Here is an 18,708-nt window from a genome sequence, read left to right on the forward strand (position 1 = left end):
AAACTCGAGACAGACACAATCTTAAAGACTCAGCAGAGGGCTGAGGGTGTCGGACCTTGAGGAAACTTTATTTCACGTCCTGTGGGGGACTGCCTGCCGATCCAAGAGTTGTTGAAGTTGGAGGTCGCAGGAGGTCGCAGGTCAGATCCAGTTTAGAAGAACTCCTCCTGTTCATTTGGGTCTGAAGAGCAGCTTTCTACATGAAATGGGACACTAGTCTTCTCTTTAGATGTTATAGATGTGCTGTTCTTTCAACACCATTTAAACAGTCACTACAGGTTCAAACATCTTATCCGGGGTCGGGTCATGCTGGCAGCAGGTTTAGCAGGACGTTCCAGAAGTCCCTTTCCTTAGCAACACATTCCAGGTCCTCCTGGGGGATCCCGAGGCGTTCCCAGGCTAAAGGGGCTGATTAGTCCCTCCAGCAGGTTCTGGGTCTGCCCAAGGGTCTCCTCATAGTTGGACGTGCCCAGTACACCTCCAAAAGGAAAGGAAGGCTGGATGCCCAGACCACCTCAGCACAGGAATCTCATTCTTTCCGTCACTATCCAAAGCTCATGACTGTAGGTGAGGGTTGGAACGTAGATGGACTGACGATTGAGAGCGTCACTCTGAACCACAACGGTCCGGTACGGTCCATCTCGTGAACAAGACCCCGAGATACTCGAACTCCTTCGCTTGGGGCAACAAGTCGTTTTGAAGGTGCCTGGAGTTTAAAATCACCTCAGCAAACTTTGATGTTTGTGCTTCTTGAATCTCTAACAACCTGTCCAGTGTCAGTTTGAACCTGCACAGATACTTGATAGTCTGGTGTCCTCTGCGTTAAAAACACCTGTCAGACTGCCAAACTCTTTTTTTTTTTACTCCTCCTCTTGTAAAGTTTAAAGTTTTTCTTGCAGTTTATTTCAAGTGAATCATCAGCACAGCTCCAAACAAACTTCATGCCTCTCCTTGCCTCTTTGCTCAAAGCCGTTGGGTTAGGAATCCCTCCAGTCTGCATATTTTAAGTGTGTATCTGAACTATTGTGTGTGTGTGTGTGTGTGTGTGTGTGTGTGTGTTTGAGAGAGAGAGAAAGGGGGGAATAGAGAGAGATAATGAAGGCCTTGGTGTAAGGCTCTGGTGAAAAGACAAATTTGGAAACACCAGATCAGGGAGGCAGGCAGCGTTTCAACGTTAAACCTCAGCGAGGACGTTTTACACAAAGTTTCAGCAGCGAATGAGAAGAACAGAAGCTTCATCCGACTGTCTGAGTCTCCGTCTGACTTTCCTCTTTCTCTCTCTCTCTCTGAGGAATTCAATCCGTTACCACCGAGCAGAAAAGAAAAAGTGCATGCAGCAGTTTGGTGTCCCATTTGCCAGAAACTTCAGTATCATGTCATGCAAATGAGGCTGCCGCAGTTTTGGTGTCGTACTGGGAAGAATTCTGCTCGCGTTGAGTTTTTTTTTTACGACTTATGTAACAGCGGCCAAAAGCACATTTCCTCTGTGTCTTTCTAAAATTCAGTTTTATTTCCACAACACTGCGGTCACAACGCCTTTTCCCATTTAGTCATTCTTTATGGTTTGAATGACACAGTTCAAAATATGGAATAATCCGTGTAGTCTGCCTCATACTGATACTTGAGAGTTTAAAATCCTGGTTATGTTTTGCGCATCATGACCTGGATCTGCTACCTGAAGTAAAGCATGTAAACACTTTGATTCTTGTTTCTGTGCATACTTTGATGCTGAGAAATCAAACTGCAAGTGGACGATCAGAAACCGGATTGTCATGATGATGATATACAGGGATATAAAGAGCCAGGTTCCTCGCGTATAATGTTTCAAAATATTATCAGAAATATGGTTCAGAATATCATAAGACAGGATATAACCACAGACAATGAGGAAAATATAGAAACCAGCTTCATCCTTTAAAGCGAAACTACATAGAAATCTGTGTAATCCCACTGTGGTAACAGCCAAACATCAAGCAAGTGAGCAAGTGTCTTAGTCTGAGCTTCATCCATCAACGTCCTCTTTGGTCTTTTTTTACCTCTGCCATTATGTCCATAGAGGCTGCTGAGCCCAGCTCCTGTTCTAGCACGACACCGGCAGCATTACCTCACACCTCAAGGCCTGAAAACCTCCTCGTCTTCTTCCCGGTGGTCCAAAACGCCTGTGCTACAAACACTAACACTCCCCACTGGTGCTCCGAGCTAACATGAGCTAACAGCAGCTACAGTTGGCTGCAGGTTACTTCACTGTCCATCATATACGTGGCTGTTTGTTTGGTGTTTATAGTTTTCTGTTGAATGACGTATGCATTGTTGTAAAAATAACCAATGTCTTCTCTCCTTGTCCTCCCCTCTTCTTCTTCTTCTTGTCCTCAGTTCTCTCTGTTTGGTTCTCGCTCCACCAGCAGGACCACCAACCCTCCGTCCTCGTCCTCCTCCTCTTCGTCCCCCGTGATCTCTCCAGCCCACTCATTAAAAAGGTCGGACCGGCCTCCGTGCTCCGGCGCCCCCGGCCTGAGCAAAGCAGAATTCCTGGAGCGAGTGCGCCGCAGTAACCAGGCCTGCCAGCAGGGGGAGTACGCTCTGGCCGTGCGTCTCTACAGCGAGGCCCTCACCGCCGACCCCCAAAACTGCATCTTGTACAGTAACCGCTCCGCCGCCTATCTCAGACTGGGACAGTACAGCACCGCTCTGGACGACGCAATCAAAGCACGTCTCATCAACCCCAAATGGCCCAAGGTAAGAGGTTTGACCTCACGGTGACCCGCAACCGCCGCTCAATCACGCTCTTTAAATGAGAGCTGCGAGTGGAGAATGGATTTTATGTGGCAGGAGAGTGGATGTGTCCATTACTTGGATGATTAGATGGATGTATGGATGAGCGGCTCGCTCGCCAGCCTGAGAATCAGCTCATTGATCGCTTATTTATGTATATATGGAGCAGCTAATTAGAAAACCTCTTTGGAAACCAAGTGGCAACCTCCATGATGCCACTCAGAAGCTGCAGTTCCTCTAACGTCCACCTGAGGCTGGCTCCAGAAGTGAGTCAGTCTCCATAAGTCCCCATGTCCAAATGTCCAACTTCACAGCAGAAATAAACATGTTTACAGCCTGGTACAAAAAACAGTTTTGGTCTCTGTAGCTAATTTCCCCGTTCATGACAACTGTACTGAGGGTGAATTTATATACAACTCACCTGTTCACATTATATTAAGGCTTAAAACAGGGGTTTCCAAACTACAGCCCGCGGGCCACATCCGGCCCGCCTAAACAATTGGAGTGGCCCACTTACGATCCCAAACAATTCCTCTAAACATGGCCTATTTTTCAAAATTGCATTTTCCTATTATAAAATATCCACACTTAATGATTAAGCTTGGCATTCTAATTAAAATCTACCTTATTTACGAACTATTTAGGGGCGGCTGCACGGTGCGGGAGGATCCCCTCGTGGGAGGCGGGGGTGGCCGAACCCGGCTCTGGGTCGGCTTGGAAAGGCTCAGGGGCGAAGGTGGCTCACGGCTCCGGCTACGAGCTTTACAGCGCTCTCCTGCCTGGACCTCGCCGCTTCCCGGGGCCGTGGACTTAGTGCTCGCTGCGCCCTCTCCGCGACTGTCGAATCGCAACTTATCGCAACTTTCACTTCCTCCCGCAACAAAATCGCAACAAAAATGTAAAAAGCACCGCAACTTTTATTGCAATTTTTTTGAAAACCTCATGCAACATCAGGGATTTTAGGCCGCAACTATTTCAAAAAAGGCCCGTGAAATCCTGGTGGGACTGATATCATTTCCGGTTATAGACTGACCCCGGCCCCCCATCACAGAAAGGCAAGTTGATGTGGCCCGCACCGAAAAAAGTTTGGGGACCCCTGGCTTAAAGTTATGCAGGATTAAGAGCGTGGACGCTTTGATTGACAGGTGGATGCCATCAGAGGTGGTTTGTCATTCAGCTCCACCTCTCCGGAGGAGGCACGACAACCTCTTCAGAAACCTGTGGGTGAAGCCGCGTCCATGTTTTATATAGTCTGTGTTGGAAACTGAGTTCATATTCAGGTCAACACTCTGGAGTATCTCAGATCACCTGTTGCTGCTTCAAATGTTGCAATCCTCTCCATCAGTCATCATCGTCCTGTCACAGCTTGTTCTGCTTGTAGTTTTGATTGTGTCCCGGTGCACGGCAGCCGAACACAAGCCTGCTATTTAGATGCCGCAGTCCACATGTGGAGCTTTTATAGCGTGATGTTAAGCCTGTGCTGAATAGTCTTTCTTTGTTTGACGAGTGTATTTGAAAAGCACAGCACACCGACACACACACACATAACTCAGCATAATGAGATATGCCTGTAAATATGCTGGCGTTAGGAGATCCAGTGTGATGACAGCGACGATGATGAAGGAGGCAGACATTAGAGGAAGGCAAATAATGCAGCTCAGATGTCGGGTTGATGTAAAGACGTAAAGACCGGCAGCTGTTTATTACTTCTGCCTGTGTTACTGTGAAGAAGCTCATTTTATCTGACGTTTAAAGCAACATCGTGTCACTTTTCTCCCATAAAATCACAGATTTTAAATCATTTACAGGAAACTAAAGTAAACTGCTGCCTGCTGTAGCTGCTGTTAGCTCAGTTTGTTAGCCGGGCTGGACAGACGGTGAGCTCAGAGCACTGGAGGGAGTGTTGGTGTTTGTACCGCAGCTGTTTTGGACCAACAGGAAGAGGAGGAGGAGGTTTACAGGGAATGCTGGACGGAGAGCAGAGCTGGTGTCGTGCCAGAACAGGAGCTGGGCGAGCGGGCAATGTAACCGGGCTCGGCGGCCTCTATGGACATAATCACAGGACTATTTACAAGACTATAACTTGGTTAATTCCCCATCCTGCACCTGGTGGGAATTCACAACGGGAGAAACAGTCGAACAATGGAGCAGAAACAAAAGCAGCTTTCGGCCACAGCTGCAGAGATTTCGGTCCGCTTCCTTCTACAGTCAAAGCGTCCACGCTCTTAATCCTGCATAACTTTAAGCCTTAATATAATGTGAACAGGTGAGTTGTATATAAATTCACCCTCAGTACAGTTGTCATGAACGGGGAAATTAGCTACAGAGACCAAAACTGTTTTTTGTACCAGGCTGTAAACATGTTTATTTCTGCTGTCTAACATGGGGACTTATGGAGACTGACTCACTTCTGGAGCCAGCCTCAAGTGGACGTTAGAGGAACTGCAGTTTTTTTTGGCACTTCCACTTTGGCTGACTTCACAGCCACAGAGGTGTTGGAAGATTTGGCATTTTACTTCTTAACGAAAGAAGACCATCTTCATGTTTTACATCCAGACATGTGTGTGTTGTGAATCTTCTAGTCTTATTATATCTGATTATTAGCAATCAGTGAAAACAGTTTATGGAAAAAATGTGGCTTGAGGTGGGTGTACTGTGAAGACGAAGTGTCCAGAGGAGATGCAGAGTGGGTGGTGGTGGTAAAAATCCAAGAAGCACAGAGGATGACGAGACTGGGCTGGACTCCTGAGTCAGTATTTGCTTGAGCCGAGACTAAAAACATGTTTGATTTTATCAGAACGTGAAGATGAGAAAAATATTTACGAGAGCTCGGACTGCGTTTTCTATCCTCGCCTCGAGACGAGAAACAATCGAGATGACGTGAGCGTGCAGCGACTCGAGTGAAACTTTCAGGATTTTATACAGAAATAGGAAATTTGTCTGCGACAGTGAAAACATTTGAAAAGCACTTTAATCTACAGTGCAACAATTTAAGAATATTAAGAATGTGTCAACATAAAACTAGAAAGAATCTGTAGATTTCATTGGGACTGATCGCAGATTTTCTCCGTCACACAAACAGAGAATGAGATTTAAAATGTGCGGCACATTTAGCAGCTTCGTCACACTTGAAGTGGCTCTTTACATCTGACAACAACACATGCAAGTAAGTGAAGGACGCTGAGGGCTCGGGGAGGCTTTTAAAGCCCATTCAGAGGTGGTGGAGGTGGGGGAAGCAGGCAGGAGGCAGGAGGAGGCAGGAGACTCTGGGTTTGCCAGGCTACCTCTGTCTGGACGACTGGGGCCGGTCCAGCTCCGACTCCACTTCCTTTCTCTGTGAGAGAGAATGGACGGAAGTGGTGTTTGGGTGTGTATATGTGTGTGTGAGTGGGAGAGCTTTGCACGGCTGTTATGTTGTTTTTCAAACCCGGGCCAGGCCTTGGCCTGAGTTTGGCACTTAAAGACAATAACAGAAGCAGCATTCCTTTGTGTGTGTGTGTGTGTGTGTGTGTGTGTGTGTGTGTGGTTTGTATAGTGGCGGTGTCATAGCGGTGGGCTTGCTGCTGCATTCGCCGTGGGTCAAAGGCAAGGTCAAGACTAATGAAGTACCAATAAGAGGAGAGTCTCTCTGAGAGCGACGTTTACTTCTGCTTCACTTCTCTCTTTGGGCTCTTCGTCGCTCGGCTTTTCTTTTCTCCTTTTCAGTTTTTCAGGCCTCCCACAGTTTGTCCCATTGCTGCCCCTGTCCATTTCTTCTGTTGGCACAACACGCTCAAACACACAGCCACTGTATATCGCACACACACACACATGAAATCATGGGAACAGAGGGTGTGACTGGTCAGAAAGTCGCAGATGTTTGTGTGCTTATCAGGATAACAACACGGCTCCGAATCAGAAAACTTCTTTGCATTTTAAAGTTGTTTTCTTGTCGTTTTCTGCAGCTTTATCTCGTTCTCTCTCTGTTTTTTTTTTTGGTGCATTCATCGCAGAGCTTTGAGAGACGCCTTTTGTTTCTTTGTGATTCAAATGAAGTCACATCAGACGTAGGAACGGCAGCGGGAGCGAAAGCCTTCTCTCTTTGACTCGTTGGAGTGTTTTCTCGTCTGTTTTGTGTCTGAATGTTCGCCGTCATCCGCACACTCGCTCTGTGTGTTTGTCGGAGTTTGCTTGGTGCTTTGTAAAGAGGCTTTTCTTTACAGGTACACTTATTCACATCCTTAAGCTCACAGCGGTCTGGGAAACTTTTGCTCCTGCACGGACTGCTTGTGCTGTTTGGATGAAGACGTCCGTTCGACCCTCTCGGACATACAGCATGATGTATGGCTGCTCCGCTGATCTTGACTCATGTCAGCTGAGATGAGACGCAGCTAGAAATGTATGCTCTGGTAAAAGTTACATGGACTGTACTTTTTTATAGCGTTCACACATTCAGCCTTTAGGGTTCATCAACTTGCCCAAGGACTCTTCACAGACCGAAGGAGCCAGGCATCGAACCACCTGTCTGCTGCCTCACCACATGCTCCAAGTTCCTAGGCCACTTCAGTCTGCAGAGTTTGTCTTATTTTGACTCGTGTCCATAAACTTCTTATGAAAACACACGATGCTCAGAGGATTCATTTAAATATTAACACTCTTTTAGCTCTGTGTCTGGTCTCCACCACCTCCTGTGTTAGTCTCCGAACGTCTGTCTGCTGTTTGCTGCTGGGCAGGTAGCGTCGCGTTGTGGCTGGACAGATAAACAATGAGCTGAAAGTATAAAGCTCTGTAAAGCTGCAGACTGACCCTTCTTAAAGTAGCTTTGAATACCTAGCAGGTCTTTTTACTTAACTGCCTCCTGCTTTTGTTTATTTCTAGGAAGCTACCAGCAAAGATTAAAGAGTCAGTTCAACAAAGTTACAAAAAAAACTCCTCAAACCACGTCACTGGTTTAAGACGAGAGCTTCTGAGATTCCTGCTGCCACTGAACTGAAACATCAATCAGCAGAAACAGTTTTAATAACTGATTCATTATTTTAGTCATGCATTCATCTGAACATGAGAGCTGATCCCAGCTGACATTGGGCGAGAGGCGGGGTACGCCATGGACGACACACCTGGGCTTGTGCTACCCAGTGCACCACCGTGCTGCCCTTCACCTGAACATATTCTTTATTTTACATCATTGTAAATTGATTTTCTGGGTTTTGGAAGTCAAAGATGTCACCTTGGGCTTCAGGAAATAGTTTTCTTCCATTATTTTTACTCTTTTCTGATGTTTTAAAGTCAAATACTGAACAGAAAATAGTTTTGGCGACCCAAAACCCTCCACACACAGTGAGTAAACAGTTTAAATGCAGCTACTTTCTACAGAAGAAGTCGTCCCTGCATGTCAACAATGTGTCCTTGTGTTAGAAAATCTATATTTTTAAGTATTTCACTGGACTGATCCTTTAGTCATGTGTAAGTAAGGCTCCTCAAACTGTTCCTAAATATTCTGCTCTGCGAGTTTGTATCTGGAATCAGTGCAGATCATCAGTAAGCGTTCAGCTCGCTCTCTCCGCTCTGAAGTGGAAGCCAACCAGATGGCAGCCAGCTACGCCTGTTTACGCAGCGGGCCGCGGAGCCGCTCAGGCTTCCCCTGTCATTAAGAAACTACTCTCCAACCACACGCTGCAAAAAATATTACCGACATACGTGCAGAGAAAGCAGAGAGTCCCATTTCTTTAAGTAGGACTGTGGACCTAAAAAGGTTTCCCCACATGATAGAGCTCAGTAGTCTGTTATAATCTGATCCAACCGATGCAGGAGATTCAAGTTTCTCATGTTTGGGTTCCTCCCTGGTCGGGTTAACTTTACGGTCCCGTGATCTGACCCCCGTCTGTGTTGATGTGATGGTAATGTTCTCTGTTGTGTTCGTGCTTTATCCAAAGTTGTGTCATAGAGAACTCTGGGTCAGTAGGCTAATCCAGGACTTAGTGGAGACCATGTGAGGCGAGTGATTGAGTCAGTCTCCAACAGGGGAGACCTTTCACTTCTGCGGCTGGACTGTGTGTACACAAAACAACACAAAACAACACAAAATAACACAAAATAACACAAAATATCCGTCTGTGTTCTTTCACATTTTCATCCAGAGACGCTGAAACGACGCAGTCAGACACGCTGAATGTGTAAAAACTGAATTTTTATATGTTAATTCAACAGAAATCTACATGCAAAGCTTTAAAGCAGAAAGAACAGGGTTCAAATGAAGCTTTAAATCATTTTAAAGACACAGTTTGAAACTTTTCTCACAGCAAAACAAAAACAAAAGACGTCGTTTGATCGGGATCATGGGACTCGTTGTCTTCCTTGTTAAACATCCACCTTTGTCGATGCCCGTCTGACGTGTTTCGTCATTCCTCACTCTCTGCTGTATCCGTGTTTACCTGGAAGTTGTTGACTACCTTGAATAAAATTCCAGATTTTTCCAGGTTTCAATCAAGCAGCAAACCTCCGTGATGTCCCAGATAGTACGTGAAGTCTATAGTTTGAACTTTGGTGGAAAATATCGAACATAGGTCTGGTTGTTTTGTAGATATTTTAATGTGGAAATGTTCTATATTATAACTTTAACACAGAAATACCAAATATTGTTGGTACCAGCTTCTTAAATGTGTTTTTATTTACATCATTGTACTTTGTTAACTGAATATTTCTTAGGGTTTTGAACAAAATCTTATCACTTGATTGACACAAACATCCCAATTATTGGCAAATCAGCGTTTGTGTCTGTACAAAACTAAAACAGTCAACAACATATTATTGTATATATGATATTTACTGAGTTTATATATTTTTATCAATCTGGCTACAAAATCATGACGTCAGGTTATTAAGACACTGACGTCACTTAAAAGAATATTGCATTTGCTTCTGTCCTTTACTGTCTTATATTTAACTAATGTACTAGTGATAAATGATAACATACAAACATTAAATTATGATTTCAACGTGTTCGCAGTGTTTTTACAGCCCTGAGTTGTGTCTGCAGGTCTTATCATTCCTCTCTCTTCTTTGATTCTGTTTAGAAAGATTTCACTCAGAGGATCACGTCCTCTTTTTATCCCCGGTGGAAATTACCGAGGATAGGGAGGTTAGAATTAATCAATTGGAGGTGGATCAAGTGAGCGCTGTGAACTCGGCGTTCACACAAAGTGCACTTTTCCTCCTTTGCGCCGTATAATTGGCTCCCAAATTACACACTTCTTTCCAGCTTTCTTCGGAAGTGAAGGATGAAAGCTAAATAAAGCCGAACCAAACCTGCAGAGTGCAGGAAGTCAGAGGCTGTGACCAGACGTTTGGTTTTCAGCAGCCGCCACTAGAGAGCAGCACTGACGTGCGGCTTCCTCACGACATCAGGGAGCTCGAACACAACTTTCCCTTTGTTCCAGCCTGTCGGCAGCCCCTCATGACCCGCATCACATGAGGCTCTGCAGCTCGCAAACATCCACGTAATCCACCCAGGTCTAACTGCAGTGATAGTGTTTGCTTTAATAGCTGCTCTGTCACCTGCTGGAAGGGTTAATGGTTCTTTAAGTGGCTCGCTTTAAGTAATCACACTACCTGTCTCTTCCTTTGCTGAACCTTATCGCTCCCATTAGAAGCAGCAGCAGTGGCCAAATGAAGCTCCTTCTAAATGAAGGTGATAACATGTTTGGAGAAAAGTGCACATCAGCAGCAAATAACCTGCTGCTCGCTCTGTCTCTCACACTCAGACTTCCACGAGCACTCGCCTGCAGAGTATAATGAGTTTTGAAGAAGAGTGGGCTTAATTGTCTGGCATTAATCGGGAGATATGCTCCTGTACTCTGCGTGCGGCGTCGGTTCGTACACTTGCTGTAAAACATCTGCTCAGACACAGCCAGACTCGGACAAACTCTGCTGTCTCAGCAGCCGTCCTGAATCTTTTTTATCCTCCCCTCTGCGTTCATCTCTCTCAGCCGGGTGCCTCGACTGTCTGTGCAAAGAGAATTGCAGAGGAAGGAGAAAGATAACAGCGGCGGGAGATAATGAAGGAGTGACTCTCAGATGGACTCGAACGTGGCGTGGTGTTGACTGCTCTCAGAGTCGGCATGAGGATTCAGATCTTTTTCTGACAATAAACTCATTGTAAGCAGCGACTGACCGTGGAAGAAGCAGCTCGTGGTTGAATTTAAAGGGTGGTGAAGCTCATTTTGACCATAATATCTATCTGTTAGGATAATAATCTCACTCACCAAGTCAATTCTGAGATCTGGGAAGGCCGAAAGGAAGAGAAACACAAGACAGCTTCGAGATAAAACAACAGAAACGTAGCCAAACTTTCATTTTCAAGATAAATGAAGTGATCCTCTGAGAAACATGAATGCCTGCACCAAATTTAGTGGCAATCCATGCAATAGTTGTAGACAAATATCCTACAGTAGGAGCAACCTCCATGACTGTGAAGTGAAACCAATGCAGAAGCACCAAAAACTGCAGGAGTAAGAGGAGAAGTAAGGGGATCACCAAAGTCGTTAGGATCCATCCTCTGGAGACTATGAACGTCTTTACAAAATGTTACAACCATTCATCTTGTAGATGTAGAGATGTTTCAATGGGTAAATGAAAAATGTTTGAGCTGCTTGTGGTGCTTGAAAAAGCAGGACGTGAAGTAATTTCCAAAAATTCATCCTCTGGGGACGATGAAATCTGTCCATGTCAGTCCATGTACGTGTTGTTGGTGTTTCTCAGTTACCTCGATACGACCGGAGCAGCCTCGGAGTTAAAAAGAGCCAAAGAAAACCAGAAAGACGAGTGCAGAGATACAAAGCAGGGAGGATGACTCACTAATAATGGGGTGTATGTTTCTGTTTCCAGGCGGAGGTTGAGGTTAATGAACAATCACATATTTGGGCCTCCTGTGATGTCTGTGGAGGCGGGCGGGGTTTAGTTCGAGCTTCAAAGAAGGTGCTTTTTTAAGAATGTGATGGGAGTGTGTGTAATACAAGCCGGGTTCACATCCGGCCTCCATTTTTACGAGGTATACTTAAAATAATTAAACAGCAGCATAAATCAGATGAGTCGGCCGATCCTGTTAGTCACTGAGTGGACTCTTTATCCCATCATGATTATAGTGTTAGACAATTGTTTTATAATTCTGGGTGAAGAGTACATTCAAATCAGATCAGATTTTATTTGGACAGTCCAAATTCATAAAACACATTTTGCCTCTGAGGCTTTACAATCTGTACAGGGAGTGACACCCTCTGTCCTTAGACCCTCGGTTCGAGTGAGGAAAAACTTCGAGTGAGAAATATGTACACAAACATATTGTACAATTACAATGACTGACAAAATGACAATGAATTACAATGAATGATAAAATGATTACAGTAGCAGTGGAACCTGTGATAGAGATAGAGAGACACAGATGCACAGCAGCAGCAAATCATCAACTAACTATAAACTGTGATGGAGATATGGCAGCAATAATGACAGTAGTAATATGTGTAGTGGACGTTGTGCAGGACCACAGCAGCAGCCACGATCTACGAGAACCTGCTGGACGACAGAGACAGAAACTCAGTGGAAGAAGTTTAGTTAGTAACATGCATTAACATGCAAGGTTTGAGTAGAGTTTTCAGTAAAGAGAGATGTGACTACATCTTCAACCGATACCGTGCCTGACTAGGCACAACAGTTCAGACTGATGAAGAGGTCATCAGCTGTAATTTAAAAGACAAGCATGTTCTGTTTTTTAGGAAGTAGTGTAAAGTAACAACAAGACACTGTGTCTCAGTTCTCATACTTCCATACTTACACTTGTTATTTTGAGTGCATAAGAACATACATACCTACATACACACATTATCACTCAAAGGTCAAAAAGTTGAGTGTGTAACGCTGGACACTTTTCAGAGGTCACCATTCTAGTACGTAGCAGAAAAGGAAGGGACTGTCTGCATTGTGAAAATGGTGACTGACGAAGCTGAAGCATTTGTGGTGAATATGAAAATGTACAAATATATGTTGTACATATGGATGAAGGGATGGAGGTCCAGGGATGAAGGGAAGAAGAGGTGAGGATCGAGGGATGAAGGGATGAGGACCGAGGGTCTAGGAATAAAAAAATAATGGTTGAGGGTAGAGGGATGAAAGGATGAAAATCAAGGGATGATGGTTGAGGGTTGACAGTTGAAGGCATGAGGGTCAAGGAATGAAGGGATGAAGGTCCAGTGATCAAGGAATGAAGGGATGAGGGTTGAAGGATGAAAGGATGAAAGTCAAGGGATAAAGGGATGAGAGTCAAGGGTTAAGGGATGAAGGCATAAGGGTCGAGGAATGAAAGGATGAAGGTCCAGGGATCAGGGGGAAGAAGGGTTGAGGAATGAAGCAATGATAGTCAAGGGTTGACAGTTGAAGGCATGAGGGTCGAGGGGATGAAGGGATGAAGGTCCAGGGTTGAGGGATGAAGGGATGAAGGTCCAGGGTCGAGGGATGAAGGGATGATGGTTGAGGGTTGACAGTTGAAGGCATGAGGGTCGAGGGATGAAGGGATGAGGGGCATTAATGCTCCGCCCGGCTGCATTCCCACAAAGCAGAAGAAGCTGTAAAATGTTGCGCTCATCGTTTCCTGTAAGTAAACAACAGCTGCATTCGGATGTGAAGGTATAAAGTCATTCAAAATACGATAACTCAAGAAAAGTACTTGAAAATTCTACTTAAATACAACACCCAGTTACTTTTTACGACTAGTAACTGGTTGTTTCTTTTTTTTCTAATGCAGGCGGCGCCTCAAACAAACTCCTCCCACTTCTTCACGACTCTACTGTAACAATAAAAAAACAAAACCTCCTCTAAGCAGTGTGTAAAGACTCGGTGCGAGCTCTTCTACCATTAAACCAAACACAATCACAGGCTCATCTGTTTGGCAGAGCCTCGGTGACGCGGTGCCAGGCTGCCGGGCATGCCAGCTCCACCAGGCATATGTGCCACCAACTGTCCGCCCGGCTCTGCGGCTAGCATCCACAAACAGTATCAATAACAACAGCAAAAAAATAAATAAATCATCACCCGGCCTCGTTTATTAATATCCATCTTTACGTGAAGATATCGAAGCGTTGCACGCTTGCCGAAGGATTAATGAACGCAGCACTCAGCAGTTTCAGCATCAGATAGGGTTAATTCGCTCGTGTACGTTCCAGCTTATCTTTAACCCCTAAATCATATTCATGAAACTCTTCAAGAGCCGCGTGTGGGCAGGGAGAATAATACGATGGAAATAAGTCATCAAATATGCGGCTTTTACATGTTCATCATGTGCACTGATTACAGAGAATTAACTGGGGAAGATTATTATAGAAGATTACGTTTCTTATATTTAATAATCCAGTTGTATTTGTGTATGTTTTTGTGCACACACTCTGCGGTCTTAATCCACATTTGTCAAGCCCGACACAGAAATAGAAACATTGTGGATTAATCCGCCAATTATTTCTTTGATTAATCACCTCATTCTTCAAGAAACTGAACTGACATGTACAGTACATTGATAAAAAATAATCCCTCGCTGCAGCCTCGTATGAAACGTCACAAACAGAAATGTAGTGTTTGATGCATGACTAACACGGCCCAAGAGACAAGACCACGTCACGTCTATTCTTGCATCCTAACACTGGAGGATTCATTTCAGTCTCCTAATTGTCTATAAATCTCTCCACGGTCTCACCTCTACATCTATCTATAGAACCACCAGACCTGTCAGATCATCCCACCGCGGCCTGTGGCCCCGAGGGCCAGTTAGACAGACGGAGTCTGTTTTTAAGACGAACCTTAAGACCAACTTCTATTTTCTGGATTTTAACCACTGGTTCTTAAACTGTGTCGCGCGACCTCCTTGTAGTAGCACTTGGAGGAATCGTTGAAAATAAACTATGAGACTGCTGAATGCAAATAGGTTTTGCATTTCCTGTAATATTTTGTTACAATATCAGCCTCAGTCACAATGCCACTAGTAAACAAAGGTCAAGTTAATAGTTCAAAAACTCCCGTTCTGGTTCTGTTCAGGATTCGACAGCAGCCAATAATAAATAATCTTATTATTAAGAATAAACCGGCAAAGGCAATTTTGAGATTTCTTTTAAAATACGTTAAATATGTTGCTGTAAACATGTGAAAAGACTTTGAATGATCACTGAAATGTGGAGTCAGAGGTTCAAACTGTTTTTCAGTCTCAGGATTTTGTGGGCGGTCCTTACAAGGTGGCTCGATGACACGCTGAGGCCACCCTGAGCAGAGAGACAGAGATGAATTCACCTCTGTTTGAAAGTTAGTCATCATTTTTACCTCATTTTGACACCTAATTTCATAAACGTGTTTATGTTTAATCATTCAAGTTTGGCTGGGCAGTTAATAACACTCAGAACATATTTATTCTGACTTTACACAGACTTTAACTGCAGGACCGGGATCAATCTGCAACATTTAAATCGATGAATCCAGTAATTTATCAAACAAAAAAGCCAAACATGATCACAGCTTCTCTGATGTGATGATATTCATCTCACGGTGGACTGAATTTCTCTGAGTTTTGGACTCTCGACGTCAAATTCAGCTCGATTTTTTTAGACGGAACATTTAACATAATTGAATCAAAGCTGACAGACTGATACTCAATAAGATGTGTCGAGTGTCATAACAGGATCGGATGTTTTGTACCGTCAGTAATCTACTGTTAATTGCCCCAGTAACAACCTTTGTGTGTGTCGGAGGTGTGAATTTCTCTGACGGTGTTATCGGCGCCTTCTCTGCTCCCGTTTTATCCCGACGAGTGTGATGTCAGCTGGCTAAATGTGACCTTCACCGTGTCCCGAGAGGCCGGAGCAGATTCAGTGTACAGAACTCCACTAACACACCTGTCAGGTAATATAGTCGAATATCACGAGAGCTGTGTGTGTGTGTGTGTGTGTGTGTGTGTGTGTGTGTGTGTGTGTGTGTGTGTGTGTTAAAGAGCATAATATGCACAATTTCATACAACCTTGCCATAAGGCATGAACAGATCAAATTAGCTATTCGTTAGTCGAGGAAGTGTAGCATGGAAACATAAACAGAACAGGCACACACACACACACACACACACACACACACACACACACACACACACACACACACACACACACCGACCTCTCTTATCTTTTCCACTGACTTCATGTTTGTAATTTATTTTCTTGTGGACACATACGAGCGTGGACAGTTTGTTATTTTTAAATGATTTTCAGCCCCTCACAGCGGTGTAATTATTGTGGTGTGTGTGTGTGTGTGTGTGTGTGTGTGTGTGTGTGTGTGTGTGTGTGTGGCCACTGGGTGTACAGGATCAATATAATCTGTGCAGGGTGATAGCACTGATGTTGTTGACTCCAGGATGACCTGTGTATGATAGCTCCTGACATTCACATCATCACAGACACACACACACACACACACACACACACACACACACACACTATGAACATCTTATACACACAATGTGTGTAACAAACACTCTCGCTCATGTCCGGGGTATTTATGCAGCTTAGCACCGATGTAGTTACGCTCGCTGAGCCACAGTACTCCAATCCTCAGGTACATGTACTTTACTTTCTACTTTTACTCCATTACATTTCAGAGAAAAATATTGTAGAACCATTATTGAAATTGCACTGAAATGAAGATTTCCAGTTTCAGAGTGAAATCCCACTGTGTGAATATGGACAGCTGTACGTCCTCTTCAGTTTTCTCTCCTCTGTCATTATGTCTGCTGAGGCAGCTCCGGTTCTGGCATGACACCGGCTCAGCTCCCTTGTAAATCTCCTCTTCTTCTACTTCTTCCTCCTGGTGACACACCAATAGTTTGTAGTGTGTGACTTAAGCCCACTTAAAAAGGACTGTATGTGATTAATGAACTAAAATACCCTAAACTGTGTAAAAATATATGAATTATTTAATAATCAATGAATTTACTTTTGATTAAACCCCAAATCTGAGGCTTGAAATACATACTGTATGTATATATAAGGTGTTTCCTATCTTTGCAGGCAGATCCGATGTGCTGTTGAACATATAGACCTTGAATCTTTAACCTGAGGGGTTTATTAGCCCGTCGCTGTTCAATACTGACCGAGGAGCAGAGGTGCTGGCCCCACGCTCCCCTTCCCTGATCCCTCTAACTCTCACCCAATTCTCCAGGGGAAGAGATCAATGTCAAAAGCTTTCGGATCTGATACTAAATCAATACAACAGCACGAGCATGTGCACTCAGATAACACACACACACACAGCTGGAGAGATCTGATAACCAAACAAACCCTCTCCTTCTTCTTCTTCTTCTTCTTCACCCTGTTTGGTCTCATTGGATTAGCCCCCACTTTGACCCCCCCGTGTGACCACCTCCTCCAACAACGCGGCGTTTGACCTCTGAACTCTTGACTTGCACTTGTGTGATTCACAGCCAAGGATGGCAGAGGGTGTGTGTGTGTTAGTCTGGTGTGTGTGTGTGTGTGTGTGTGTGTGTCAAGTCTTAAGGGTAACACTGATTTATTTTTCTCCTCTTCAACCTCTTTTATCTCTTTTTCTGTCTTGTTCATATATTTTGTGGAAATGTGACGTAAGAAAAGACACAATGGAGTCTCTGTACTGATAAAAGAATTATATATATATATATATATATATATATATATATATAGATAGGAGAATATATATTGATAACTTACTTTGAGGACAATAAAACATTTTCCTGCTAATTTTAATTGTCAGATGCTTCATGGGTTTGAGTCAGTTTTAGTTTTAACATTAGTGGGATCAAACCAGAGTTAATTGATATTTATAGATACTCAACAAACTGTGAACAGGTTGTTTACGCGGGGCGGCAGTAGCTCAGTCCGTAGGGCCGGTTCAAGTCCAGCATGGACCAAAGTATGGAAGGTGGGCACCGCCGCTCTCCACCATCTCTCTCCACATTTGCATGTCATGTCAATGAGCCCTTTGTGTGTGAGTGGTTGTAATTTAGGTAGAAATGCATGTAAAAAAGTTGATATCAATCAAGATCAATAAAGTATTTCTTCTATTCTTTTGTGTCCATCTGATGGATGTTAGTCCAGTATTCACTCTCTGTTTCGTCTCCAAACCTCCAAACCACCAAAATGGCTCTGGCCCTTAAACTGCTAAATGCTTCTTTGTTTTGTTTTTTCTGTTCAGAAATGTTGCTGTGTTCAGCACACGAAGCCGGGGTTAGGTCTGTGGAGCTGTCGAGTGCTTTGTAGACTATAACTTCTGTTTATCATATAAGCTTGGTTTGAAACGTGTTTCCAAACAAACACGGTAGACTGCTCTTCTTGTACTGTGTAAACTAAATGATCTCTTGTGTTTAAATCGGGGGTGCAGCCTCCTCCTCCAAATCTAACTCGTCCTCTCTACAGATGCATCTCTGTTCCCAGTGACCGCCCCTCCCCCATCCGACTGAACGAGAGCGTTTCTGATTGAAAATCTCCATCAAGGTTTGCATCGAGTGCAAGAGTGCTATAAATAGTGCTGTATAGATACAGCGCTGTATGGCAAGAGATATACGATTATATAAAGCAATTTATTATTAAAGCTCCCTTATTGAGTGTGCTCAATACTTGTACATTTTGATTCATGCGGCTCCACCTCCACCTCCACCTGCACTTGACAATGTGGAAAGGTCAAATGATTAATATGCTGCTCGGTGATCACATACTCCCTCGTATGTGAAGTGAAGAGACGATTTAAGTTTTTTTTGGCAGGTTTGTGATGCATGTGATGGGATTTTGTGAACAAAGGCTCTGAACGCAGCGTGAAACCAACAAGAGAGAGGGCTGGTGTATCCAGACAGCAGCATTCTCTCCCAAAAAAAGTAGTTTACAGACTTTTAATTTGAAAAGTTTGTGACATCGTCTG

The 18,708-nt window shown here is 44.1% G+C and overlaps 1 protein-coding gene across 1 annotated transcript in view; it reads left to right on the forward strand.

Annotated features, from left to right (window-relative positions):
* Positions 1-18,708, forward strand: part of ttc28 (tetratricopeptide repeat domain 28) — a 113,553-nt gene that overhangs the window by 7,406 nt on the left and 87,439 nt on the right. Inside the window, exon 2 of the mRNA XM_019278644.2 lies at positions 2,374-2,736. Within this exon, the coding sequence (XP_019134189.1) occupies positions 2,374-2,736 (363 nt within the window). The remainder of the gene's footprint in view (positions 1-2,373; positions 2,737-18,708) is intronic.

Source organism: Larimichthys crocea, chromosome IX, assembly GCF_000972845.2.
Source record: "Larimichthys crocea isolate SSNF chromosome IX, L_crocea_2.0, whole genome shotgun sequence".
Classification (NCBI taxonomy): Eukaryota; Metazoa; Chordata; class Actinopteri; family Sciaenidae; genus Larimichthys; species Larimichthys crocea.